We start from the raw sequence: 27,240 nt of genomic DNA, 5'->3' as shown, positions 1-27,240 counted from the left end.
GCTAATATATGAATTATTTAATGTAGATCATATTGGTATCATGGCTGACCACCAGATTCTGTAACTATGTTATTCTCTGTGCAGGATCTGAAGAGGAACTTGCAGGTGTCCAGTATCCAGCACAGGAAATGATGTATCCTATGCAAGACGATGACCAGCAAGGATGGGTGTCATGGGCTTGGTCTTTTGTTCCAGCCATTGTAAGTTATGGTAATGAAATGGAAGGAGAAGATGGCTACACAGGATCTGAAGATGGAAGTGTAACACAGGGTCACCAATCTCAGCAATCCAAAGACCCAATCATCTCTATAGGTTTCTATTGCACAAAGGCCACCGTTACATTCAAGGTATGTTAGTTATATTATTGACTTTTTTTTAATGTGCTAATGGGTTACTATAACCAGGAAATGGCTATTAATGTTATAAAAAATGCATGCAGTAAAGGAACATAAAGTAAATTGTTGTAATTTTATATTTTTTTTTATCAAAAGATCCTTAGCATTTTTTTTCAGCACCCCAAAATGACGACAAAGAAGAGCCTGTTTCTGGGGAGAGATAACTTTCTCCATCTGTTATATCATCCTTAATCTACTAGCAGTAATCTGAATCCGTGCCAGGGCGCTTGTGAGCTCTGTGGTTTTTTCCCCCTCGGACTGTGTTCTTAGCTTGAGTACATCTGCAGCACTCCAGGCAAGAGGGATACACTTGTTATGCCTAGTAAACGACCTGAGGGGATATTGTTCATGTCACAAAGATCCATTCTTTGGTGTTCTTTAAATTCTTGTGTCATGCACCGCCCCCTCATGCCCTAGGCATTGCACAGTGTTTACTTTCTGCTTGGAGTGTGTCTTTAAGGGTCCTATTACATGGCCTGATATGGGCCGTGAAAAAGGGGGCCGATCAACGAGACAGCTCGTTGATCGGCGCTCGTTTGCTTCTTTCACAAGGAGCTATGAGAAGTAAAGTATAGGGACGAGCGGTCGTTACTACAATTGTTCGTCCCCATACATTTCCATCATGTTGGCAGCACTTCTCCCTGTTTCTCCCAGGGAGATGTGTGCCAACAATGATCATATTTATTGCTGCATAAACCAGCAGATCAGCCGATGAACGAGCGTTTGCTCTTTCATCGGCTGTTCGTTAACCTGTTTACACCGGGCAATTATTTGGAACGACATGAACAATCATTGGCCCCTGTTAAAGGGCCCTAAGTCACACACAGACTCTGCAGGCAAAAACTAAAAGAGTCTGATGGTGGAAAGAGCACCAGAGGATGATTGACATTTCTTAAACAAATGTAATTTTTTTTTTTAAGTCCGAGCAAGGAAGATGGAATGCTTTGTGCTGCATTCTAGTCCAGAAAGTGAGCTGGCAAGGATATGCGATTAATGCCCTCCAGATGCCGGTTGCCAAACCCACGTCCCCCTTTCATACTCTAGTTAGTATAACCAATGTAATTTACCATATAAAATATTCCACAAATTTGAGTATAATGATACCATATATATATATTTTACTTGTTGACTAAATCATTCATTATTCCCAAACCAAAAATCCACATTAAAAGGGGTATTCCCATATCGGATATTTATGGTTTATCTACAGGATGTTCCAGAAATATCCGATAGATGCGGGTCTCATCTCTGGGACCCGCACCTATCTCTAGAACGGGCCTCCCTGACCCCCCATGTTACCTTCTGCCGCTATCGCTAGGCTCTGGCATTAGACCGTGTCGGTGGTCGGGTTTTCTGGAATCTGCTGAGCATGTTTTGCTTGGTGTGCGATGCTGTTGACGTAACTCTCATTCACTTCTATGGTAGTTTCTGGAAACAGCAAAGCAAAACGAGCTTGGCACTTTCCAGAAAACCCGGCCAACTGGTAAGTCAATTTCCTTTCTAGAAATACGTGCAGGTCCCATTAAAAAAACAGCGCTGAGATCAGGAAAGACAACGCTATTCGGGTCTATTAACCAGTTCAACATATATAACCAAGGGACAGGTTCTCTTTAACCAACACACTTTTTTTTATTTTACACCCTATGAAGAAAACTATGTATCTGTGCCTAGAGTTTTCTATAATGTATTTCTTGTGCAATCAACCTCTGACCGATGTGTTAAGATTTTTTTCTCCATATCATATTAAAATCACATTGCAGAAACCTAATACAAGACCACACAGGCCACGTAGAACAGCGCCTGTCAAAGCCATAGGTTCCTATTTTGATTACAACGTGCTCATCTCACACAATAACTACTCCGCCAAGCAAAAATGCCGCTGCTCCTTAACACCTTCTACCCTCAAATGACCTGCAACAAATTAACAAACATCTAGTGGAGAAGAAAACGTACATCTGCAATGCGATGTTCAGTATGAGATTCACATGTTACACCGAGACGGAAAACATTAGCATTCATTGTTCTAGTTTCTTGCAAGGAATGTATGGAATTAATTTGTGGTTCATATTTGGTATTAAAAAAAAAAAAGGGTCATATTTCTGCATTAGCATTAGAGTGGTTTATACCATTCCAAGAAAACGAGAAAAAAAACATGCCAAATTAAACGTAACATTTTCCTAATACTGTTGAAAATTGTTCTTGTAATGTTTGAGTTCTTTTAATCAATTAATTGCTCTTCCTCTGAAATAATTGCTGACAGCTGATGGGGGAGGAAGGAGAGAAATTCGGCTATATTTACCACTTAAGATTTTTTTTCCCCTCAAAGCTGTCTGGTTTCAAATCACTCTCATATATGTGTGTCTTGTCATTGAATGACATTTGTCAAGTCTTAAAGGCTATGTAAACCTTTGAACACTTTTTTTTTTTCTTTTAAATAAAACAATATATCCTGTTTTAAAAAACTTTTTAACTGGTTTTTATTAAAAAAAATGTTTTACTTTTTGAGATACAGCTTCTATGGAACCTGGATACATAGAAGCTGTACCTTGCTCTGAAACCGGAAGCAGTCAGGCCAGCGGGACTGACGGCTTCGGTGACAGCGTGTCACCATGCTGGATCCACCTGTTATAGATGACATCTAAGTCACCGAAGCCGTCAGTCCCGCTGACCTGACTGATATGGGTTTGAGCGCAAAATATTGCTTCTATGTATCCAGGATACATAGAAGCTGAATCTCAAAGTAAAAAAATGTTTTAATAAAAAAATGTTAAAAATAATGATACTTTGTTTTATTAACAAAAGAAAAAAAAAAGGCGTTCTAAGGTTTACATAGCCTTTAAAGGCTGTGTAAACCATTGAAGCCGGTTTTCTTTTTTTTATGAAATGTGTTTTGCCGTCCTTTTAAACATTTTTCTAATTTACATTTAGAAAAAATTAAACTAAGATTTGATCGCTTTTAGCATTCTATTGTGTGTCAGAGGCACACAGGCGCCGCTGTCAGCCGAGCCGTCAGTACAGCTGACTTATGGATTTGGCTTACAACGGCGTTATGCAGCTTCTATGTATAGTGGATACATGGAAGCTGCAGCGCTAAGATGAAATAAAATTTGTAATAAATGTCTTTTAGGAAAACTTATAAGTTGACAAACACATACATTACATAAAACAAACCAGAAAAATCACGCACAATCATCACATCCTTATTGCATCCCTAAGAAAGAAATTCGACATGTAGACGAACATGTTGTCTATAGCAATCCATAAAAGTTACTACTTTTGCGGTGGAAAAAATGTAGTTTGGTGTATGGTGTCTACAGGCATTATCGATAAAACCCCCCTCTTAGAGAGACAGGGGAATACCGGTAACAAGCATTGGTGGACTTGGCTATTCATTGGATGAGCCTCATGTAATACTTTATTTCCCTTGTAGTGACCAAGGTGATCGACTGATCGCCACGGCAGCTCACATATTAAAGGGGTTGTCTGTGATGAGACACCCGCTGAAAGGCCGCTTTGTCCTCTGGTACATATGTGTTACACATGGCTGATTTTCCGAGTGCTAGTTGCAGCTTATGAACAGCTTTAAAAACGGTGGGAACTTTTGTTTTTATCGTTGCTGTATGCAAATAAAGACAAAAAAAGAAAAAATAACGAAGATGAAGAAATGTTGAATGTGTTCAATGCTGTTTTAGCCAGTGAACCTACAAAACTTTATATCCCCAAAATGTGTCTTTTTGATCAATAATCCTGAACAGTTGGGAATATTTAAGTGGGAACACATGGCTTGTAGTAGAGGGGAGGTCTCCTGAGTGTTTCTTTTCCATTCCTCTTCTCGCATGTATATGCCGTTTATGTCTTGACAGATCTAGACGTAAATATCTACGAGAAGAGCTGAATGACTGACTAACGTTTAACCTTTTGTCTGTTACTTAATCTCTCCTGTACATGATTTGCAAGACTGTAGCAAAATTTGAGGGTTTGTGCACCACACAAGTGTTGTTTTAAGATACCCGGCCATTTTTCATCCAAGGTATAAATTCAGCGTTGAGGGAAAAGGTGAAAGTAAATGAAAGGCAGTGTGTTGACTGGATCGGCTCCTGCCCCGCTTTACATTTCACTTGGCATATTTAACGTCAGCCTCCTATGCAGTGGTGTGGTTAATGTCTTGCAGCTGTTTCATTGCACCTGTTTCCTGTCCAATAATACACTTTAGCCAATAGTGAACTTTAATTTGTCTTCATCAATGCAGTCGAGTAATGACAGATTGCCACTCTTTAATGCTGGCGTTGGCCTAGAATGAAGGTGTGTGTCATATTGTTTTCCAGCTTACTGAAATGCAAGCCGAGAGCAGCTATTACAGCCCCCAGAAGGTGAAATCCAGAGAAGTCATACGCTGGGAGCAAGAAGGCACCACAATTGAGGTCTTTTTTTTTTTTTTCTTCTTCTTGGCCTATCCTCTTGCATGGTTAAGCTGTCTCTATTTATTTATTTATTTATGTGTATTATATATAAAATTTGAAGCTTAGGAAAAAAATGTATGGTTGTTATGTAACCTTATATGTGTAAGGCCTCGTTCACATCTGTGTTTAAAGGTTTGTTAGGGACCTCCGTCGCAGATTTGACCAAGAATAGCGGCATGCTGTGCTTTTTGTTACTGGTAAAACTACGTACACCCGACAGAAAAAATTAAGGTCAACGGGTTTGGTGGGCCACCGGTGGTGTTTGTGGTGCAACGGAACCGGCGTTTCCATGTTTTTCCTCTTGTTCTGATTCTCTGACAAAGCAGAACAACGGAATAACGAACGCTGGTGTGAACCAAGTCTATTTTTAGGTTTGCTCAAAGTTTTAATTCAACATTTTTTGAATTTTACATAGAAAATATCTAAAAAATAAACAGGAGGTATAAACAAAACACGTGTTTCCATAGAAACAAACTAGGGTGTTCGCTGGAACCCCCCGGTCTTGAGAATCTTTGAACATCGTTGTAGAGTGAACAAGAGATAGCACAAATGCAATCCAAATCCTAAGTGAGTAGTCATGAAGGTTGTGGCATGCCAGGTTAGGACTGGAAAGGGTTCAAACTAGATCTTCCTAGATGAGTGTGTAAGTGACAAGACTAGATAGAATGTGCGAGACAGGAAAGAGTGAGAGAAAATACACAGTCAGGTGTGGGAAGGGTCTCAGATTTGCCAATTCGCAATGCACAGGAATTATAGTAATTGCTTTATTGAGCAGGTGTGAGAAATCAGGGAGTCGCAGAATGGTAACCAAGGTTGTCACATTGTTATAGACCCGAGAATTATCCTCAAGGCCTCCTTCACATTACGTTTATGCCTTACTTACGACATACGCTAAACGTGTCCATAGAGCTCCGTTAGCCCAACTGATGCCAAAAGAGAGTCTAACTATCCCATAACACTAGATGATGGGGGAAAAAATTTATACTGCGCATTATACGTTTGTTTTGAAACTATGGAAGACTATATGTGAAGTATGCCACTGTATGACGTGTCAAGGTATACGTTTAACATGGGCTTTTCCGGATGTATACATATAATGGATGAATCGCATTGGCATCAGTCACTGATGGACTATAATAATAATCGTCTAATATATACGTCATAAACAGGGTCATGAGGTATATGTTTCACTAATAACACTAAAGTTTATGGTCACGGATGCCATAGTTAGCCAGTCGGAAGCTTTTCCCGGCATATACGTCAAACGTAGGCCATTTAACATGATGTGAACTAGGCCGTATATTTATATTTTGTGTGTATCCCATTTGTTTTATTTATTTGTTTTTTAAATCCTTGTACTGGATGCTTCTAGAACTTGGCTGAAGTCATGAGCCCGAAATCAGCTGTTGACAACTGAGAAACACACACAAGTTTAGTTATTTGACATGGTGAAGATATCAGTATCACTGGCCATGAAACAACAGTCAACTACAACAATCTGTATGCACTCATCATGACACATGACAAGTACAGATTGTTGGTTCGCTGGTAAGGGACAGACCAATGGTTTCAGAGCGGGTTAGATGCGCCAGAATGTGGTCAATAAGCCGGTTTAGGATAGGAATTTAAATGACCTTAGAAAATGGATTGTAACTAGTGCACATCACATTTATATCCAGACCTAGTTTACATCTGCATTAGGTATTTCGTTGTTCTGTTCCGTCAGAGGAGCAGAACATGGGAATAACCGGAAGTGCCGGATCTGTCGCACCACATACACCTCCAGTAGCTGACGGAACTCGTTGACTTTAATGGGTTCCGTCGTGGTGTCCGTGGTTTGCTGCGCTATTGCTTCCGGTATTTTCTGCGCAATCTGACCCTAACGGAGCCTTCAACGAAGATGTGAACAAGGCCTAAGTTTGTACGGTACAAATTAATTTTCTATATGTTTTAAATACTATTTTTATTCAGGTTCTTATGAAGGGAGAGCCTTTCTTTGATTGCCAAGTTGGCTTTGTGGGAAATCAAGCTATATGTCTGAAAGGAATTATGGGAATCAAAGACTTTGAAGAGAATACAAATAGGGCAGATTCTGTAAGTACTGACATTTGTGAAAACTTCCTAGTATAAAATTACGGATATATATATGTTTTTAATATCTTATTGGTGGGTATAAAAGCTTGAATGGGCTAACAGGCTATGTCTGTGCACATGACAACATCTAAAGTGATTGCATCCATTCCCTGGGTTGTTCTTTCTCCCTCTCCATATTGTTAGGATGAATTATTGTTGTGTCTATGGCCTTATTTACTGTAGATCTTTCCTGATGTTTATTGCCCTACCAGATATTTATCATAGATTTCAGAAAGTCCATTCTTCCATCTATCATTATTCACCAAAAACTGGAATAGATTCCAGAACAGGGGAGAAGACATTTTTTGTCAAATAGTCTAAAAACGTAATAACTAACTAAAAATACACAATAGGTGTTTTATAGGGTAAATACTTTCCAACTCACAATGGATGCAAGGTAAATAGGTGAAAAGCCACTTAAATTATGTGTTTGGGCAAGAATATCTGGATTCCTTCAGAAATTTGGGCAGCTTCAACATCTCTCTATACTCCTAGGTGTCATTTCATAGTGACTGCCAATAGTAGTAGGTATGATAGACTACTTTGTTTTGGCTTCTACTTTTAGGGAATAATGTTGGACAGGAGAAAGATCCCTGCAAACCCTAGTGGTGATTGCAGCCTAACATTGCTCACAGTCTGTTATTGGAAGGCCATCAATTTCCTCTGCTAATAAAGGCCCCTGCGGAGATCACCACATTAAAACAAACTCATCTTAAATTAATTTTTCGACAAATGTTTTAAAGGAATTTTCCCATCTTGGACGTTTATGGCATATCCACAGGATATGCTATAAATTTCCGATAGATGAGAACCAAGCTCTGGGACCCGCACCTATCTCTAGAAACGGGGCCCCCTAAACCCCGCTCTACCTTGCTCGGCTTCTGCTGCCTCTCGGCCACTTCCTGATTAGATGGTCGGGAGTTACGGAAATAGTCGAGTTTGCTGAGCTACGCTGTTTCCATAACTCCCAAATAAGTGAATGGGAGTTATGGAAACAGTGTAACACGGCGAACTAGGCTGTTTCCATAGCTCCCAACCACCTAATCAGGAAGTGGCCAGGAGTCAGATGGGCTGAGCAAGGTAGAATGAAGTTTAGGTGGCCCATTCTAGAGATAGGTGCGGGTCCCAGAGGTTGGACACGCATCTATCCACCATTTATGGCATATCCTGTGGATATGCCATAAATGTCCTTAAGGCCCTTTTTACATGGGCAAATTAGCGGGCAAACGAGCGTTCGCAGAATGTTCTTTCCCCATCATTGCCCTGTGTAAACAGGGCAACAATCAGCCAATGAATGAGCAAACACTTGTTCATCGCCTGATTGTATCGTTTGTGATGCAAGAAATATTATCTTTGTCGGCAGCACATCTTCCGGTGTAAACAGGTAGAAATGTATGAGGAAGAGCGATCGTAGTAACGTATTATCTAACGTAGTAACGCTCATCCCCAAACATAGCTCCTTGTGAAAACAGCAAACAACCACCGATCAACACTGATTGTCGCTCGTTTACACGGCCCATGTCGGGTCGTATAAGAGGACCTTATGGTCTACCTAAGACTTTGTTATTTCCTGCATGCATTTGCATCAGATTGTTGCAATATATCTTCAGAAACAAAAACCCGATATGAACAACAGAGCCTTGCTCTCAAATGTTGTAGAAATTATTAAAATCTGATAGTAGATAAAAGTCATCCTTAGGCTTCATTCACATCTGTGTCGGGATTCCGTTCATGGGTTCTGTCAGGCCTTTCCGTCAGGGAACCGTAACCAAACATAAACCATAGCCTTCCGTTTACAATACCATTGATTTCAATGGTAATGCTTCCATTGAAAATGAATTCCGTTTGTCTCTGTTCCGTAAGGTCTCTGTTTTTTTTTGCGGACTCTATAGCTTAGTTGACTGCGCTTTTGATTCCGCCAAAAAATACGAAAACCTCCCGGACCGGAGACAATCGGAAACCATTGGCAACGGAACCATTACTATTGAAATCATTGGTGATGCAAACTGAAGGCTATGGGTTGCGTTTGCTTTCGGTTCGGTTTCCATTCATGGGTTTCCCTGATGGAAAGGTCTGGCAGAACCCATTAACGGAAGCCCGACGCAAATGTGAATGAAGCCTTAGTTGACTCTGCAGGTATTGCTTTAGGTTACTTATATAAGTTTGGATTTTTACTGAAAATGTGATAAGTGATTAAGACCTGTTTTATATTGTCATGTTGATACTTGAAGGCTCCTCTTGTAATTTATGGCAGTATTTTTTAGCATAGGATAATGATGAAAACTATAAGTTCAGCTTTGTGTATATGATATTTAACTGCTTTTCCCCTCCATCCTCAGGAGGCCTGTTTCTTCATGTGTGGGGAGAGTTTAAGTAACAAAGGCAACGCTTACCTTACAAACTCGCTGTTTGACTACAGAAGTCCCGAAAATAATGGAATACGAGCAGAATTTATTTTGGACTCTTGTTCCCATAAGGTTAGTAAGAAAAATTTCATCTTAACATTGTAGAAAAATTGAGAGATTGTTATGAATGGCCACACGATACGGAATTGCCAAAGACAAATCCGCTGTGTATCACTCTGATTACTGCCATAGATCCGCCTGTGGATTAGCCCCATTGTAATTCAACAGAGCTAATCCACAGCTTTTCAGTGTGAAATCCACGGCTATAATGAACACGATGCAGATTTTAAAATTGACCTGTATCTTTTCGATATCCTGAACATGTGAACATATGCTTGTAATTTCTGCCTGTCAATTTACCAGATAGAAGTTTGACCCTGCATACAGCACCATCATAAGTATTTTGAGTGATCTTATACTTTTAATGAAAAATTAGAGTAACTACACTTACATCAAACTATTGATATGTCATATCAATGGGGGTCAGGGGGGGTCAGGGTGCTAAGACGCTCACTTTGCTGAAAGGATGTGCAGTAGCCCGCAGCCGTTCGCTTTGCACCTTCGGCTGTAAACGACGCTCCCTTTCAAGCTATAGAAGGTTCTCATAGACGTTCTCTGTAAGTGGTCTTCAGCCTGACGATGAGCACTGATCACAGACAAAGGAGCAAAGTGCTCATTTGAGTGATCCTGCACCTAGTTTTAGCAACTGTAGGGGTCTCGGCACCCGGACCCTACCGATCCAAACTTTTGATGTGTCTCTAATTAAAGACAATTTTGCAGTTATAGCTTTGTTCTTGTCAGGGCATATAGATGTCATAGAGGGTGTACCCTTCTTGGAACCCCTCTCTATCAGCAAGCGCGTAGAGCCGCTTTCAAAGGGTGCCATGTAATCTAAAAGGGTGAATTCTCCACGGAAGATTTGTGGCAAATCTGCTACATTGTCCTTTACGCAGTAGAATGCTTTTTATTATGCAAATTACATTTTTAATTTTTAAAGCAGATTTGTCAGCTTAATATGCTGCCCTACCTAAGGTCAGCATATTACAGCTAAAGGTCCGTACTCCTAGTGGCCAAAAGAAATACACTTTTTTTGTTCTATTTGGCTGCTAGTAACGTAGAAGAATACACCAGTCTCGTGATTTGAGTCCGGTATATTCATGAGTAACGTACTCACCCCGCTTCACCCCACCCTTCAGGGCGGTGACTAACCGGCTGCTGTGTATGCACGTATATACAGCGGCCTGTCAATCATCACTGGAGTATGCAGGGATATTCCTGGGAGCGCTCTCATGAATTCACCGGACTCCGTCTTTGAGATGGGTGAACTGTTCCAGCACTCCTAGTAACTAAATGGCACAAAGTATTTTCTGTGCCGTTTTTGCTACTAGTAATACTGACCTGTAGCTGTAATATGCTGTTTTTAAATAGGACAACATACTAAGCTGACAGATCCGTTTTAACATCAATATTCATTTAAAAATGTGGTATCCTGGCCACTGACATCAGAAAAAAAAATATGTAAACCCACTAAGAAAACATTTGCTTTAGGCTTTTAGTGTTGTCAAATTACTCAGAGTGCAAGTAGGGGCATCCTACCTGGCAGGAACTGTGTGTCATTTCATTGAAAATTGCTTTATCCATGGTCTGTTTGATGTTTCTAATCCTAACTATCCTGCCATATTGTGTCTGAGCGACTCCATGGAAAAGAAACCCCTTGTTTTCAGCATGGTAATTTTTCACTAATGCCAGCCAGCACTGGCCAAATTGAACATGACAAGGTTCTGACGATCCCAGACACAAGTGGAATGTGGTGGGAACCCACTCAGATAAAATGTGTGGTGAACCAAAATGATTCCATTCTGTTTTAGTCCTTTTTGTTTCTACATTTTTATTTAAACTTGTCTAAAAGTAGTCACGTGTCTAAACTGTCTAAGATAAATATTTTCATATGTAATGTAACGTTCAGTAAAGATGAAACATTTTGTGTTTTGTGCATCCAAATTTTAAGTCCTACATTGTGAAGTTGTTAAAAATTCAATTGAAATGGTTATAGCTCTTTCTGGAAGGCAATGTGACTATCCGCATGACCCCTCGCAGTAATTATGGACCCATTTATTTCTATTGGCCACGGACACCTTTCAGTATTTTTACTGATGGGTGTCCGTGCTGAAAAAATTATGGCCTCATGCACACGACCGTAGTGGTGTGCCCGGCCGTGATTTGCGCGTCAGACGGCCACGGAGTGTCGCCCGCGAGGCGCTCGCAAATCGCGGTCCGTACACATGGCCACGTGCATTAATTTCTATGAGCATGGACCGCAAGATGCGACCGTAATAAGACATGTCCGTTCTTTTTGCGGTCCAGGCTCCTGGGCCATGCACGGACTGTGGAAACCATGGTCGTGTGCATGGGCCCATTGAAATGAAAGGGGCCGCAGATTTGCGGGTGAATTGCGGCCGCAAAAATAGGTTCGTGTTCATGGGGCCTATAGAACCTGTCCTATTCTTGTCAGTAATTACGGCAAGGACTCTCCCATAGAAGGCTATGTTAGCTTCCATAAATACGGATGGCTACTGATGTGCATCCGTACACAGTCTATATACACGGAAGCCTTGCTCTGCAACATGTTGATGACATCATTTGTAGCCTCCCCCTTTTTGTACGGATCCGTATATACAGATGGAATACGGATGCAATACGGACTGTATATGCGGATACAGTTCCGTATATACGGATCAGCTACGGATGACTACTGATCCGTATTTACGGACAGTATTTCGGGATAGATGATAATACGGTCGTGTGCATGGGGCCTTAGGCCTCATGCACACGACCGTATTTTTTCCCACCCGTAAATACTGGCGTAAATACGGGTCCGGTGTCGCACGTATTCGACCCGTTTTGCACCAGTATTTACGAACCCGTGCCCGTAAATATGGGTCCGGTGTCACCCGTATTCCACCCGTATTTACGGGCACGTTTTTGGCGGCAAAATAGCACTGCACTAATCGGCAGCCCCTTCTCTCTATCAGTGCAGGATAGAGAGAAGGGACAGGCCTTTCTGTAATAAAAGTTAAAGAAATTCATACTTACCCGGCCGTTGTCTTGGTGACGCGTCCCTCTCTTCACATCCAGCCCGAGATGACGCGGCAGTCCATGTGACCGCTGCAGACTGTGATTGACCTGTGATTGGCTGCAGCGGTCACATGGCCTGAAACGTCATCCAGGACGTCGGGCCGGATGTCGAGAGGGACGCGTCACCAAGGCAACGGGCGGGAGACCGGACTGGAGGAAGCAGGAAGTTCTCGGTAAGTATGAACGTCTTTTATTTTTATTTTTTACAGGTTTATACTGATCGGTAGTCACTGTCCAGGGTGCTGAAAGAGTTACTGCCGATCAGTTAACTCTTTCAGCTCCCTGGACAGTGACTATTTACTGATGTCGCCTAGCAACGCTGCCGTAATGACGGGTGCACACATGTAGCCACCCGTCATTACGAGAGCTCCATAGACTTCTATGGACTGTCCGTGCCGTTATTACGGCCTGAAATAGGACATGTTCTATCTTTTTCAACGGCACGGGCACCTTCCCGTGAGAAAACGGGAAGGCACCCGTCGCCAATAGAAGTCTATGAGCCCGTTATTACGGGTCGTAATTACGACCCGTAATAACGGGAGTTTTTACGGTCGTGTGCATGAGGCCTTAGTCTACTGAGACAGCAGGGAATCTGCAGATTTGCCATTCAGAAACCTGCGTGCCAACCGTGTAAGGCTTAATTACGGGCATGGCCGGCCGCGGATAGCCGACCGTTTTTACGAGCCGTGCTCCCATTATAAAGTATAGGAGCACGGTCCCGAAAATAAAAATATAGGACATGTCCTATTCTTTTCCGCAGGTTTCTACTGCATGGACACCCTCCCGTAGACCTACCGGAAAGGTGTCTGTCAGCCATAGAAATGAATTGGCCCGTAATTACGGGCGATTTTACGGTCGTGTGCATTGGTAGCCACCCGGGAGTAAAAAAAAAAAAAAAAATGGCTGGATGGATTTTTTATATTAATGTTTTCATACGTATTTTCAAGCATAAAGGAGGGAGGGAACATAGACGGTTTATATATTGTTCAGAAAGAAAATATACATTTGGTACAGATGTAGCCATGTTTATCTTGACTTTTAACACATTAAATACAGTGTCAAGAAACCTTAACTTGACTTTTTCAATGGCTTTTGTTCTGTGATATCACGTTGCAACAAGTTATCAGTCAATATAAACTTGGCTACATCTGTACATGAAAAGCCATTACAAAAGTGTAAACTATGTCTCATGAACTCAGTCCAATTACGAATAGGAACTACGTCATCCAAGGGGTAACAAGGACTGCAATGAGAATCACCTTGGCAATGAGAAGAAGTCAAGCAGATATGGATAAGGGGGAGGGGGATTGGTGTTATTTCAAATAAACTTAGACTTAACAACAAGGAAAAATAAGAACCCCAAGCAAATTATGAAACAGTCTCTCTCGTATCGTACCACGGATGGATTTTTTTTTTAACAACTTAAGAGTAGAAGAAGGATTAAAGACCTAAAGGCAAATTCTTTTAATTATTTGCCCCATATATAAATTCTGATGTATCCATAGCTATTATAAAAAATATAGACAAAAATTCATACAAAGCCTATACCAACGTAAGGATATCAAGTAGACCTTGGCGCCCGATTTGAGCTGTTTATTAACTAGCCATTATTACCCTGTTGGTAGAAAGGTGCCGCAAATGTCTGGCAGGGAGGGCACATGGAAGCTTCATTACCTGTCTTGACAAGGTAAGTTCTTAGGATAACATCTGTTCTTTTGTACAGATAAGCTTTGCTGTGTGTGACACTCGAAACCCAACACACTTGTCTCTGATACTTTGTCTGTCCTGTTGTAATCTGGGGACTCTCTTGTGCTGAACTACAGCCGTGTTTGCTTTGCTTTGTTGATAGGAGACATACACGGAGATAGCAGGAATGCAGAGGTTCGGGGCACTCTACATGGATTACCTGTACACAATGGAGTGTACTAGTGGCAAAGGTACAAGTTCCTTTCTCTTCTGTTTGTCCTCTTTGAATAGCAGAAACAAACACTTCCTTCATTGTCACCTGGTCCTTGACAGTCTGTCCCCAATTTTACCTTGGATATTTACCTTTTTAGAGTGACCTCTTCTGTGCTACAGACTCGCCTTGTTTGTCTACATGCATCGCCAACATCTGGAAGAGGCTTCAACGTGTTCTACATTTATAGGATGACTTTGTCATTGATCTTTTGTGATAATTTAGGGATACTGTGATAATGCACATGACGGGGGCCGTGTAAATGAGAGCCGATCAACAAAACATCTTGTTGATCGGCGCTCGTTTGCCCCGTTCATAAGGAGCTATTATGGAGACGAGCGGAATTACTACGATGGTTTGCTCCCATACATTTCTATCATGTCGGCAGCATGTCTCCCTCTTTACAAGGGGGGATGTGCTGCCGACAACGATAATGTTTTGTTTGCTTGTTCATCGGCTGACCGTCTCTTTTTTTTTTTTTTTACACAGGGCGAGTATGGACGCATGTTTGCCGGATAATTGGCCAGTGTAAAAGGACCCTTAGGCCCCATGCACACGACCGTATATTTCATCCGTACTTACGGACCCATTCATTTCTATTGGCCACGGACACCTTTCCGTATTTTTACGGATGGGTGTCCGTGCTGAAATAAATGATAGGACCTGTCCTTTTCTAGTCCGTTGTTACGGCAAGGACTCTCCCATAGAAGCCTATGGGCCCTTCCATAAATACGGACGGCTACGCATCCGTAAACCGTCTGTATTTACTAAAGCGTTGCTATGCAACGTGTTGTTGACATCATTTGCAGCCTCCCTCTTTTTGTTTACGGATCCGTATATACGGATCAATTACGGATGCAATACGGACTGTATTTGCAGATACGGTTCCGTATATGCAGATAAGTTACGGATGACTACGGATCCGTATTTACGGACAGTATTTACGGATGGAAGAAAATGCGGTGGTGTGCATGGGGCCTCTAACAGGCAGAACACTGTAGTCTGCTGCACTGTTCTACCTGTTCACTGTGTATTATAAATATCTGGTTTGTTTTCCCTAGTATAATTGAATTTATCACTGGTTCATATCATTAGGGATATGTGCTTTGAATAGGTAGCGATATCACTGTATTTGATTCAAAATACAACCTGCCAATGTTAAATAACTATGCAGGTTGCAATAATATTTAGTTCACGTGCAGATGCACTTACATTGCCACTATAGACTCTGTGACTTGCTAGATAGCTGAGGTATGTATACAAAAAGCCTATACTTTGTTGGAACCGGATACAATGCTGATGTTCTCTATTTTTGTGTTTTTATATTTTTATTTTTGTTGGTATTTTATGATTTTTTTTGTTGTTTATCCAAATAATCCAACATTAAACCGGATGTAGGCTTTGAATACCACCAGGGGGGGTCACCCCGTTGGTATATTAGTTTAGCCTAGTAGATGCACTTAGAGTACGTTCGCTGTCTGCTGCATCTGTATATAGTTGTACTAGGACTAGCTGGCTACGCTGTATGAGGATGTTGACCAGTATATATTTACTGGTTCAGCTGCTCGCTACTTAGCCCTTATAAGGGCCAATGCCTCGTATCAGTCAATCACAGAAATTGCCCTACGCGTTTCATTGCTGTCAATGATGTCTGCCGCAATTCATCAGGGGCCTGCAGTTGGTAAGTATTATTTATTTATGAAATAATTTAATAATTAAATATAAAAACACAAAAATAGAGAAATCCAAAACAAAAATCCAGTATCCAACATCAGCATTGTATCCGGTTCCAACAAAGTATAGGCTTTTTGTATACATACCTCAGCTATCTAGCAAGTCACAGAGTCTATAGCGGCAATGTAAGTGCATCTGCACGTGAACTTAAATATTATTGCAACCTGCATAGTTATTTAACATTGGCAGGTTGTATTATGAATCAAATACAGTGATATCGCTACCTATTCAAAGCACATATCCCTAATGATATGAACCAGTGAACTGTTCTAGCTGTTGCAGCAAAAAGGAAACCTGACTAACTCATGTAAAGTCAATATACCCCTATGCCCTATATGTACTACAATATACCGCTATGTAATATCTGGAATATATTCCTGACTGATGCCATTCCTATAATTGCAAAGGTGAAGTGATCTTTCTCTTTATTAAAGAGGCTCTGTCACCAGATTGTGCAACCCCTATCTGCTATTGCAGCAGATCGGCGCTGCAATATAGATTACAGTAACGTTTTTATTTTTAAAAAACGAGCATTTTTGGCCAAGTTATGACCATTTTTGTATTTATGCAAATGAGGCTTGCAAAAGTCCAAGTGGGCGTGTATTATGTGTGTACATCGGGGCGTGTTTACTACTTTTACTAGCTGGGCGTTCTGACGAGAAGTATCATCCACTTCTCTTCAGAACGCCCAGCTTCTGGCAGTGCAGACACACAGCGTGTTCTCGAGAGATCACGCTGTGACGTCACTCACTTCCTGCCGCAGGTCCTGCATCGTGTCGGCCACATCGGCACCAGAGGCTACAGTTGATTCTGCAGCAGCATTGGCGTTTGCAGGTAAGTCGATGTAGCTACTTACCTGCAAACACTGATGCTGCTGCAGAATCAACTGTAGCCTCTGGTGCCGATGTGGCCGACACGATGCAGGACCTGGGGCAGGAAGTGAGTGACGTCACAGCGTGATCTCTCGAGAACGTAGTAAAAACGCCCCGATGTACGCACATAATACACGCCCACTTGGACTTTTACTTTTAAACACACCCACTTGGTCTTTTACTTTTAAACACACCCACTTGGACTTTTGTAAGCCTCATTTGCATAAATACAAAAATGGTCATAACTTGGCCAAAAATGCTCGTTTTTTAAAAATAAAAACGTTACTGTAATCTACATTGCAGCGCCGATCTGCTGCAATAGGAGATAGGGGCTGCAAAATCTGGTGACAGAGCCTCTTTAAGGCTACGTTCACCCTTGCATTATATAATCTGTTACTCTGATCCGTTTTGAGATCAGAACAAAGCTAAACATGAATCCGTTAAAAAGTGCAGGATACAGGAATTTTACTCCATTAAAAAAAAAAATACAGATGTGTAACAAATGGGTTATTTTTATAATTGGTGTCGATGTTAAATGGATGCAAACGAATTGTAGTCTGTTTGCATCCGCTATTTTGATTTCAATGGGGTTTTTAACGGATCAGAGTAATGGATTATAAAATGCAAGTGTGAACATAGCCTCAGGTAATTGCATTAAAAGCAATATCCATAAATATATGTAATGTATAAACAGAAATATAAAAGGCGCAGTGTGTATTACCGTATTCTCATTAAATGTCTTCGATGTGTGGCTTCCGGTCTATAGTCCGTGTAATCCTATTGATCAAATTCATCTTTACGGTTTACCAGGATTTCAGTCGTGATTTTAATTTTTTTTGTGTTTTTTTGGCCAGTCCCTGTAAACCAGCAGGATTTTCCAGCTACCAAAGCAGATGAGAATGGCAGCATTCAAGAGATGTCCATCAAGCGGCTAGTTGTCGGACCCATTAACCTCCAACTGGATAGCAGTTCTGTGCATAGGATCATGAAAATGGTGGCCTGTTCTTTTGATCATGAATATGAGGCATACAGCTGTTCTCGCCTTGGTATGAATATAGCAAATAGGGTTTTCAACGTAAACAAACAAATACGTTGTGACTGCTTACAGAGGACCTGTCCACTCTCCTGACATGTCCGTTTAGATAAATACTTTCATTTTCCATGAAATAACAATTTTGTAGCATCTTTTCTTAGAATTGAGCGTTGCATAGTTCCTCTGTTATTCTTCCTGGAAATATATGAATCATTTAACAGTCAGCACTGATTGGACAGTGTTAGACTGTAGAGACAGTAGGGACTGTTTTGAATGACGGAACCCTTGCACAATGGAGACAAACGGAAACCATTGGCACCGGATCCGTCACCATTGAAATTCATGGTGATGGAAACGGAAACCTATGGTTTCCGTTTGTGTCCATCAGGGCTTCGTTCCGACGGAAAGCTCAGACGGAACGTCGGAACGGAGCCCTAGACGAACGCTTGGGAATTAAACATCTAAAAATGACATAATAGTGTGATAGCAATACAATCATACTATTATTTATTTTTAGATTTTTAATCTTCATTATGGATGAATACAATTAGTTCATGTTTTGGTGAATTCATTGATGACTTTTTTTATAAGAAATGCAGCATCTTTGAGTTTCGTTGTTGTAAGAAATCACGGTCCTGTCATGCTTCTGGTCCGTCAGGTTTCTGTTACCCTTGATTGAGTTAGGGCACGTTCAGACATGGCAGAATTTTTCCGCTGCAAATGTTGGTGCAGATTTGGGGCAATTACGCAACGAATCTGCACCATTTGCATATCTGACAGGTAATTCAGACGTTGCAGATATCACAGCGGACTTGCCACAGATTTCAGTTTTTGCATTGCATTGCAAATCCGCAGTGAAATTCCGCTTCTTCTCCGCAACGTCATGAGCATGCTGCGGAGGGAAAATTCTGCACCGCAGCCTCATTTCCGCCCAGTTATTTTCTGCAACGTCTTAACTAACTTACTAATGTATAGAAACAAATGTAAAAAAACGGCTGCTGCAGAATTCCACTGTGGACTGTCCGCAGCGGAATTCAACAGCAATTCCACCACGTGTGAATGTGCACTTACATAGACTTCTGTTGTATTCTGCCTGTAAAAATTAAAACCTGACAGACCCATTAAAAGTCAATAGGATCATTAGAATGTGTTATAAACAGTATCCATCAATACCCATCATGGACCCTCTGAAAAAAAAATGGATCCCATAAAGCTAGTGTTCAGATCCTAACGTACATACTTTCATCTTTGTTATATTTCAGAATATGGTAAATGTGACGCTTAGGCTGGGTTTATAGGTGACATTAGTGATTAGTTTACGAGGAGAAATCTTCCAACGTATTCAACTGTAGGTATACAGGCCAGATATTTGCTAAAAATGTCACTCTTAGGCCCCATGCATACGACTAATTTTGGTCCGCAATTACGGACCGTGATTGTGGATCAAAATACGGTTCCATTCATTTCTATGGCCCATGGACACCTTCCCGTTTATTTTTTTTTGGGGGGGTGGGGGGTTAGAGACAGTTCACATGTTGCGTAATTACAGTGGATTTTCCACAACGGAATTTGTTGCGGAAAATCCGCAGCAAAGTGGATAAGAGAGAACAAATCTCATCCACACGCTGCGTAAATACTCAAGAACCGCACAGAAATTGACATGCGGTGCAGTGTTTTATTCCGCATCATGTCAATTGTATTTGCATAAACAATGCTTGTTTGTTGCGGGTTTTCCCCATTGAATTCAATAGGGAGGTAAAACCCACAACAAATAGCAGTTGTTGCATTTATTGCGGCGGAATCGCAGTGATTCTGTTGCAAAAACGCAACATAGAAAAAAACAAACAAAGAAAAAAACTTCTACTCATCCAGAAGTCTGTGTTCTTCCTCCAGGCCGGCCTCCTGGGATGACGTTTCATGCCATGTGACTGCTGCATCCCAAGATGCCAGCCTGGATGACGTCAGAGGGCCGGCCTCCTGGGATGACGTTTCATGCCATGTGACTGCTGCATCCCAAGATGCCAGCCTGGATGACGTCAGAGGGCCGGCCTCCTGGGATGACGTTTCATGCCATGTGACTGCTGCATCCCAAGATGCCAGCCTGGATGACGTCAGAGGGCCGGCCTCCTGGGATGACGCTAGCAGGCGGCTAATGTTTAGCAGTTTTCCGCAGCGGACATTCAGGTTGAAAAAGTGCACCACAGTTTGGTGCGGTTTTTTTGCCCGAAATTCCCTGAGGCCACCGGGCCAGATACTAGATATCGCGGCCCGGTACCAAATGATCCGCAGCCCGGTATTGGTCCGTGGCCCGGTAGTTGGGGATCACTGCTTTAAATTATTTCTTTGTCATTGTTTGGCACAACTTTTTTCTTTAGGTAGAAGAAGTCACAGATATATGTATAATAGCAATTGATTTCTATCTTTACTTTAGTTCAACAGGAGGAATGTAAGACTTTGCCCACCCCTGAGGAAGTAGCATCTTTGGAGGAATACATACCAACACGACTGACTTGTGTCACGTTACTTAAGTGCTCCATTACACTTACTATGGCTGAATTCAATCTGCTTGGGCAGTTATTGCCTGTCATAATGGGGCAAAAGGTAAGGACTTTAATTCTCAAGCAGGCATACCTTGTCTATTCATTGCCCCTTCCTCCAAAGACATCAGGCCAGGATCAAACATGCAGTTTTTGGCGCAGTTTATTTTATCCAAACACAGAAGTGGACACAAAGAAAAGGGGCATATATCCGTCTTTTATTTATACATTCCCTTCCCTTTGGATCAACTTTGGCTTTGGCTCAAAAAACGGAGCCAAAAGCTGCACCAAAAAAATGCTCCAAAACTGTGTGTGATCCTGGTCTTAAGAACAAGTATTGGTAGAAAAGAACAGTGAATGTTTTTATAGAGATTCCATATCCCATCTCAGAGGTGAGGTGGAAAAACATGATCAGAGACAAAGGAGAGCAGCATTCGGTCCAGCGCTCTTAGCACCCAGACCCTCTCCGCTTAAACTTTTTCATATATCACTGACCTGTCCTAAGTTTTTTGTTTTAAAACATTGACCACTTTTACGTTTCTGAAGGAGGAGCAAGGGATTCAAAACCAAAATTTGGACTGTTTCAGATGGCCATGTAAAGTCACATTTTCATTTCATATTAAAGTATTATAGCACTATAGAGGTTTGTTCAGCAGAACGGCGGGAGGTCCGTTTCTTTGCTGACGTATTATGGTCATCTGAAATAACCCAATGGTTACAGGCAGCAGAGATTTTTTTTTAAAAAATTGTGAAATATTGTACAGATCTTTTTTTGTAGGGCTTATATTATTACTTTTTTATATTTTGATAACTTCAAATGTCCTTAAAATATTGTCCTGTGTGTGAAATGAGTAACCCTGGATGAGTTTTATATATATATATATATATATTGCAGAGAATGTAATTTGGAAACGTCAATGTTTCCCTCGTTTTCATCATTCTCTCGATGTTACTATTTTGCATCTTGCAATTGCCATATTTGATATTGATCACGTCTGTTCCATAAACTCTTTCATATTTTCCCAGTCACATTGTTTGTAATCTGCCTGATTTCCTGCCCTTTTTCATCTTCTTCTAACAGAAACCAATCATCCCTGGTATAATACTATTAAGTGAATTAGGGGCTTTACTAGAGAGGGATTTTGATGCATTGCTGAACTGATCTATTATCAAAAGCTGATGGTTTGGGAAATGAGGGTTGTGTTCAATAGTCCATGTTAATAGACATATTTTGGATTTGGATTCCCCGTAATTGCATCTAAATTCTTTTGTCTTTTAAACTACACACAGGGGTCATGAGATGTCTTTTGCTCAGTAGTTTAGGGTTTGACGTAAGGGGATAATTACCAGCCCATTTGTAATGGCACCTGCTTTACACAGGCATTCTGCATTTCATCATGCTTTTGCATTTTTTGATATATGCCGTCATTTTTATTGAGCAATCTGTATTCCTTCAACAGAGGGAACTTTTTGTTCTTCTGAAGTTCAGACAAACTTCTAAACAACAGAGGGATCATGTCGATTTTTATGTGAAGACCCTAATAGCATATTATATAGAGCATCAATCCAGCTGGGTACGATCAGTAGGTTGTAGTTCAGATACACTGTTACCTTAGCCAACACTTACGTTTTGCGTAATGTTAGAGTAAATATATATATATATATTAGTTGCAGTGAAGTCCTCTATTAGAGGGAACATCTGGAAATATTAGGGTAGGGTTAGTGAAATTGCTTACATGTCAAAAAGAATGATTCATTTATCTAATAGCATTCCTGTAGGTAATCATTGCTGGGGTATGATAAAAGTATTGGAGTTTAGGGTATAGTCTGACTTATTGAGGTGAAGAATTTTGTTTGATGGGTGCAGCATGAGAAAACCATTGTATTTTTGAGTGAGAAGCAGCACTGAGAAGATGTAGAGAGGAATAGGTCATCAGCAGGGTGGACTCCGTAACAAGCAAGTAGGTGCGGTATTATTTATTACTAATATGCTGGAATGGAGTTTAGAGCGTCCAGTTAAGAGGTTGACTCGGGGGAGAAAATTAGTAATGGCACTTAAAGAGGACCTGTCACTAGGTCATAAAAGTTAACGCATCTGAATAGTGCTGTCTCCCTGATTCTAGCGCTGTTTTTTATTAAAAAAAATCAAAAGAATCCTGGAAGTCCCAGTTCCAGGGATTTGACCCACTGTTGTTTTGGGCACCCATATGCTAATTTTCTGTAGTTAGCCAACAGGGCGTAAACTACCCTCAAGCTGCCTCGTGCTGATTGGTCAGCATCAGAGGCAGGGAAGTCAGTGATACCCTGTTGGCTAACTACAGCAAATTAGTATATAGGGCACCAATACAACGGGGGCCCAGGATAGAAAAAAACAGCAGTGGTATCAGGGAGACCATGTTATTCAGGTCAGTAAACCAGTTCATCTTATATGACCTAGTGACAGGTCCACTTTAAGGCTGGGTTCACATGGTGCGTTGCGTTTTTAGCATGCAAAAATTTAGGTTACTGAACTCCTATGGGAAGACATTGGACTTTATTTATCAAAAAAAAAGAAAGTGATTTTGCACCACGCGCATTTTTTGCCGCATTTTTTTTAGGTGTTTTTTAAAGCTATTTCTTTAACAGACAGAGAAAACAACTGCGAGCGTTATTTGCAGAAAAACGCATAAAAAGTCGCAGCAAAAAAAGCATAAAAAAATGCGTTTATTTCCGGCTCCCATTGATTTCAATAGGGTTTTTGAGGTGGAAAACAACCCCTCAAGATAGGGCATGTCGCTTCTTTTTCCCATGAGCGTTTTTCTTTGCTTGCGGGGAAAAAAACGCCTCCGCCACCCATTGAAATCAATAGGAGGCAATTTCGGCTGTTTTTTGCCGTGGTTTGTGCCGCGGTTTCCGCGGCAAAAAACGCAGAAAAGACTTTGTTTGAACAGGGCCTTATATTTCACCAGGCACAGAAGTTAATTTTATTAGAGCTGTCCAGATCCACAATGGCAGTGCTGTTTTGTGATAGCAACTTTGTATTAAAGAAATGTATTTTATAATATGTTACTAACCATGGTCCGTAATGTAAAGCCACATTTAACCTGCGTTGCCACATGCAGTACTGATCAGCAGCGAATGTGTCCGGTTGGGTGATGCTCTCAATCCGTGTGGGTATTACATATTGGGGGCAAGTAGAGCTTAATTAGTGGGCGCTGTATTACTGAAATACATGTTCTGATTGACTGTCTGGTAGCGCCTCTCTGTGGTACAGTGCAGTGTCACATGTACTTCTTTCTACCTGTGTGAAGGTGAACTGCTCCCTTTGGACTACAACTAAGGGTGACTCTATTTTAATATCATAGCAATGTAGAAAAGATTCACGGCACTCACGCTTGCAAGTGTGAGTGCTGTGAATTTTTTCTACATTGCTCTATTGTTGGTAGTGACATTTTACACTCACCGAGCACTACCCGTATATATGCCGCCGAAGCACCACAGTGCCCAGCAAGCAGTGATTATATCCCATAAATGTGTAGTAGAGCCAACCAAGACCATCTTGTGCTTCTACTTGTCTATTTTGTTATTACTGTAGATTGTGTGCACCACCCTAAAGAAGCTCCGGTCCCTCACGTAAAAGTGGTATACCCGCTTCAGCAGCTCTGTCTGACACATGTATGGACTTGTTTCATCCATATTAGTTTGGGCTTGTTTTTCTTTGTCTCATTTATTCTTATTTTGCGTTGACATTTTGGGGCTTTGGAACCATTTGCTAGTTTTCTCATGGAGTTATGGTGTTAAGTTGAAATATTTTCAACTTACAATGGTCGTCCCAGAAGAAATGAATATTGTAACTTGAGGGACGTTGTATTATAATTAGGTTGACAAACTTTTTAGAAGTTAAATATTGATTTTGGTTCACAAAGTTTATTTTCCGGACTGTACCATTAAATGTGTGTGTTTTTCTTTTTAGCATGCCACTGGCACTTTAAACACAGCAAGTTTTCAGCCAATACGACCTCTGCCTGCGATCAAAATAATGGCTGAAAAAATCAACTTTGAGCATTCCGTGCCAATGTATGCGGAGCAATTGGTCGAGACCGTGAGCAGTCTCAGCCAGCCCTCCGATAACCTGCTCCACCATTGCTATGCTCACTGCTACTTCAAGGTACAATATCAACTTGTTTTTCTTCACTTCTGTTTTCTGTGTCTCATGGATTAAGTAAGCAAAGCTTGAGAAAGCCCTTTTAATTTGAAATCTTTGTGTCGGCTTCACATAAAGAGATTTCTAGACATAAAAGGGTATTTCAACTTTAAAAAAAACTTCTGACATGTCATAGTTACATGTCAGAAGTTTTGATCGGTGGTTGTCCAAGCACTCAGACTCCCACCGATTGCTAAAACGAAGCTGCAGAAGCACTCGAGTGAGCGCTGAGCCGCTTAGTTTCTGATCGGCTTTTCCTAGAAAACCGAGCAATTGGTGTACGGACTCCATAGAAAGTTTAAAAGCCGATCAGAAACAAAGCGGCTAAGCGCTTGCCGAGTGCTTCTACAGCATAGTTTTAGCGATCGGTGGGGGTCTCTGTGCTCAGATCCCCACCGGTCAAAACTTCTGAAGTCACTATGACATGTCAGAAGTTTATTGAAAGTTTAATTACCTGTTAAAAACTCATTTCCGCTTTAGGCCTCATGCACACGACCGTAGCCACGTGCACAGCTGTGATTTTCGGGGCCGGCCGGGGGCGGAGCGTCACCCGCGAGCCTCCCGCAAATTGCAGGCCGTGCACATGGCCACGTCCATTATTTGCTACGAGCCTGGACCGCAGAACACGGCTGTAATAAGGCTTGCCCGTTCTTTCTGCGGTCCGGTTTCCTGGGCCATGCACGGACCTTGGAAACCACGGTCGTGTGCATGGCCCCATAGGAATGAATGGGGCCGCAATTCTTCCGTGGGTTTTTGGGGGAATTGCGGCCGTGTGCATGGGGCCTTTAATCTCCGTCTGAAATTAGTAGGCCTATCCAACATGAACAATTTAAGGCTGGAATCGCACATTCAGTTTTCTTGAACCAAACACAGACGTTGATCAAAAAAATAAGGGAAGACTGATACTACTTTCCTCTCTTGTATCCATTCCTGTGTCGGTCTCAGAAAACAGCATCAAAAACTCTCTAAGTCGGGGTCCTGAGACTTTCACCCGATTTCCGCTGATAGAGTGCTGCTTTCTTTTTTTAAGTGAATGCAGCACTGGTGACATGAGTGAGGTTGACACGTCACTCTTGTGGCTAGTGATTATTGTTTTTGACGTTTAGAAACCTCCCATAATAAGCTTCATATGAGTAATAATTACAACTAGTCACCTACATTTCATATCCTGGACCTTTTCACATTTATCATGTATCCACAGAACCATTCAGCTCCCAAAGACATGTATGAAGTTGGCAGCGCACGTGCTCACCATCCCATACAACTCCTCCCCACCATCAACCGGGGGAGTGAGGGGGGTCTAAAATCCTAACGATCTATGGGGGTCCCCGCAGTCGGACTCCTAATGACCTAACCTTTATCAACAGTCTTGTAGATACTTGTAGATAAATGTTAATAATGGGAAAATCATAATAAGTCCCATATGGAGCACGAGTGCTGCAGGTAATAATAACACACACACGTTATATATAATGCTATGATTGTTGTGTTAGTAAATATAAAGACTCAGGGGTGTTGGTCGCCCCTGAATCCTATTGCTGGTAACGTCTAGAAGACAGCCTAGATAAAGCTTGGTGGCCAGAGATGTCTGTGAATTTAAATATATCGTTCAGCCTTTATATCATGGACCCAAAAGACAACTTTTCTGTGACCTGTAAAGGCTAGCAATGAAATACATACACAGATCATCGAGGTACCTAGTTAAAACATCAAAGCACTGGTATATAGTCATCACAAAGAACCAGAATTGCTCATGTGTATGAGGACATGGAACCAATTATGGATCCCAACAGGTCGTTCTGGGACAGATGTTTGTAGGAATATTGTACAATAGACTAGTCTGATACCTGACATGCGATAAATCATCAACACTTAATGCAGGATGGGAGAGTAAAGACTCTGTGTTACCATATACATCTACTTTTAGAATATTTTAGTGTTTGGAGAATTTATGAGCTAGAATTTAAATGTAATCAAAATGTATTTTACTACATGTAGAATAGGATGCCATTTTGCATGATAAATCTTTGTATGTGAAAGAAACCCTAAATTATTCTGTTTAAATATTCTTTTCATGGCGTTGTCTTATTGCACACCTTCTCTTTAATATCAGATGCTCCCGAGACCCCCAGCAAATAACTGATCTTTGCATCAGAAAGTGGCTCGTTAGTTGCTCATTTCTTTTGCAGCAGCCTCTACAGGGGATACTTGGTATTACTTGTGGCCATATAGCCCTCATTCCTGCACATAGTTAAACTGGAAAATGGTTAAAATAATAACTGAAAGGCAGTTGAATATAATTGTAAAACCTAAATAAATAAAAGTACAGACAAATTCATAACTGCACCTTTGGAGAGTCACGGGTGAAGTTAAAGGCTCTATATCACATCACGTCT

At 41.2% G+C, this 27,240-nt stretch overlaps 1 protein-coding gene across 3 annotated transcripts in view; it reads left to right on the top strand.

Moving 5' to 3' along the window:
• Positions 1 to 27,240, top strand: part of VPS13B (vacuolar protein sorting 13 homolog B) — an 886,671-nt gene that overhangs the window by 145,919 nt on the left and 713,512 nt on the right. For all 3 annotated transcript variants that reach the window (XM_075825953.1, XM_075825951.1, XM_075825952.1), the window contains exons 8-15: positions 85 to 347; positions 4,721 to 4,816; positions 6,827 to 6,949; positions 9,328 to 9,465; positions 14,378 to 14,465; positions 17,946 to 18,137; positions 20,556 to 20,725; positions 24,614 to 24,808. In XM_075825953.1, the coding sequence (XP_075682068.1) occupies positions 85 to 347; positions 4,721 to 4,816; positions 6,827 to 6,949; positions 9,328 to 9,465; positions 14,378 to 14,465; positions 17,946 to 18,137; positions 20,556 to 20,725; positions 24,614 to 24,808 (1,265 nt within the window). The remainder of the gene's footprint in view (positions 1 to 84; positions 348 to 4,720; positions 4,817 to 6,826; positions 6,950 to 9,327; positions 9,466 to 14,377; positions 14,466 to 17,945; positions 18,138 to 20,555; positions 20,726 to 24,613; positions 24,809 to 27,240) is intronic.

Source organism: Rhinoderma darwinii, chromosome 5, assembly GCF_050947455.1.
Source record: "Rhinoderma darwinii isolate aRhiDar2 chromosome 5, aRhiDar2.hap1, whole genome shotgun sequence".
In the NCBI taxonomy this organism is placed as follows: domain Eukaryota; kingdom Metazoa; phylum Chordata; class Amphibia; order Anura; family Rhinodermatidae; genus Rhinoderma; species Rhinoderma darwinii.
Note: the sequence above shows the minus strand (reverse complement) of the source record. Positions and strands in the feature narration are given on the sequence as shown.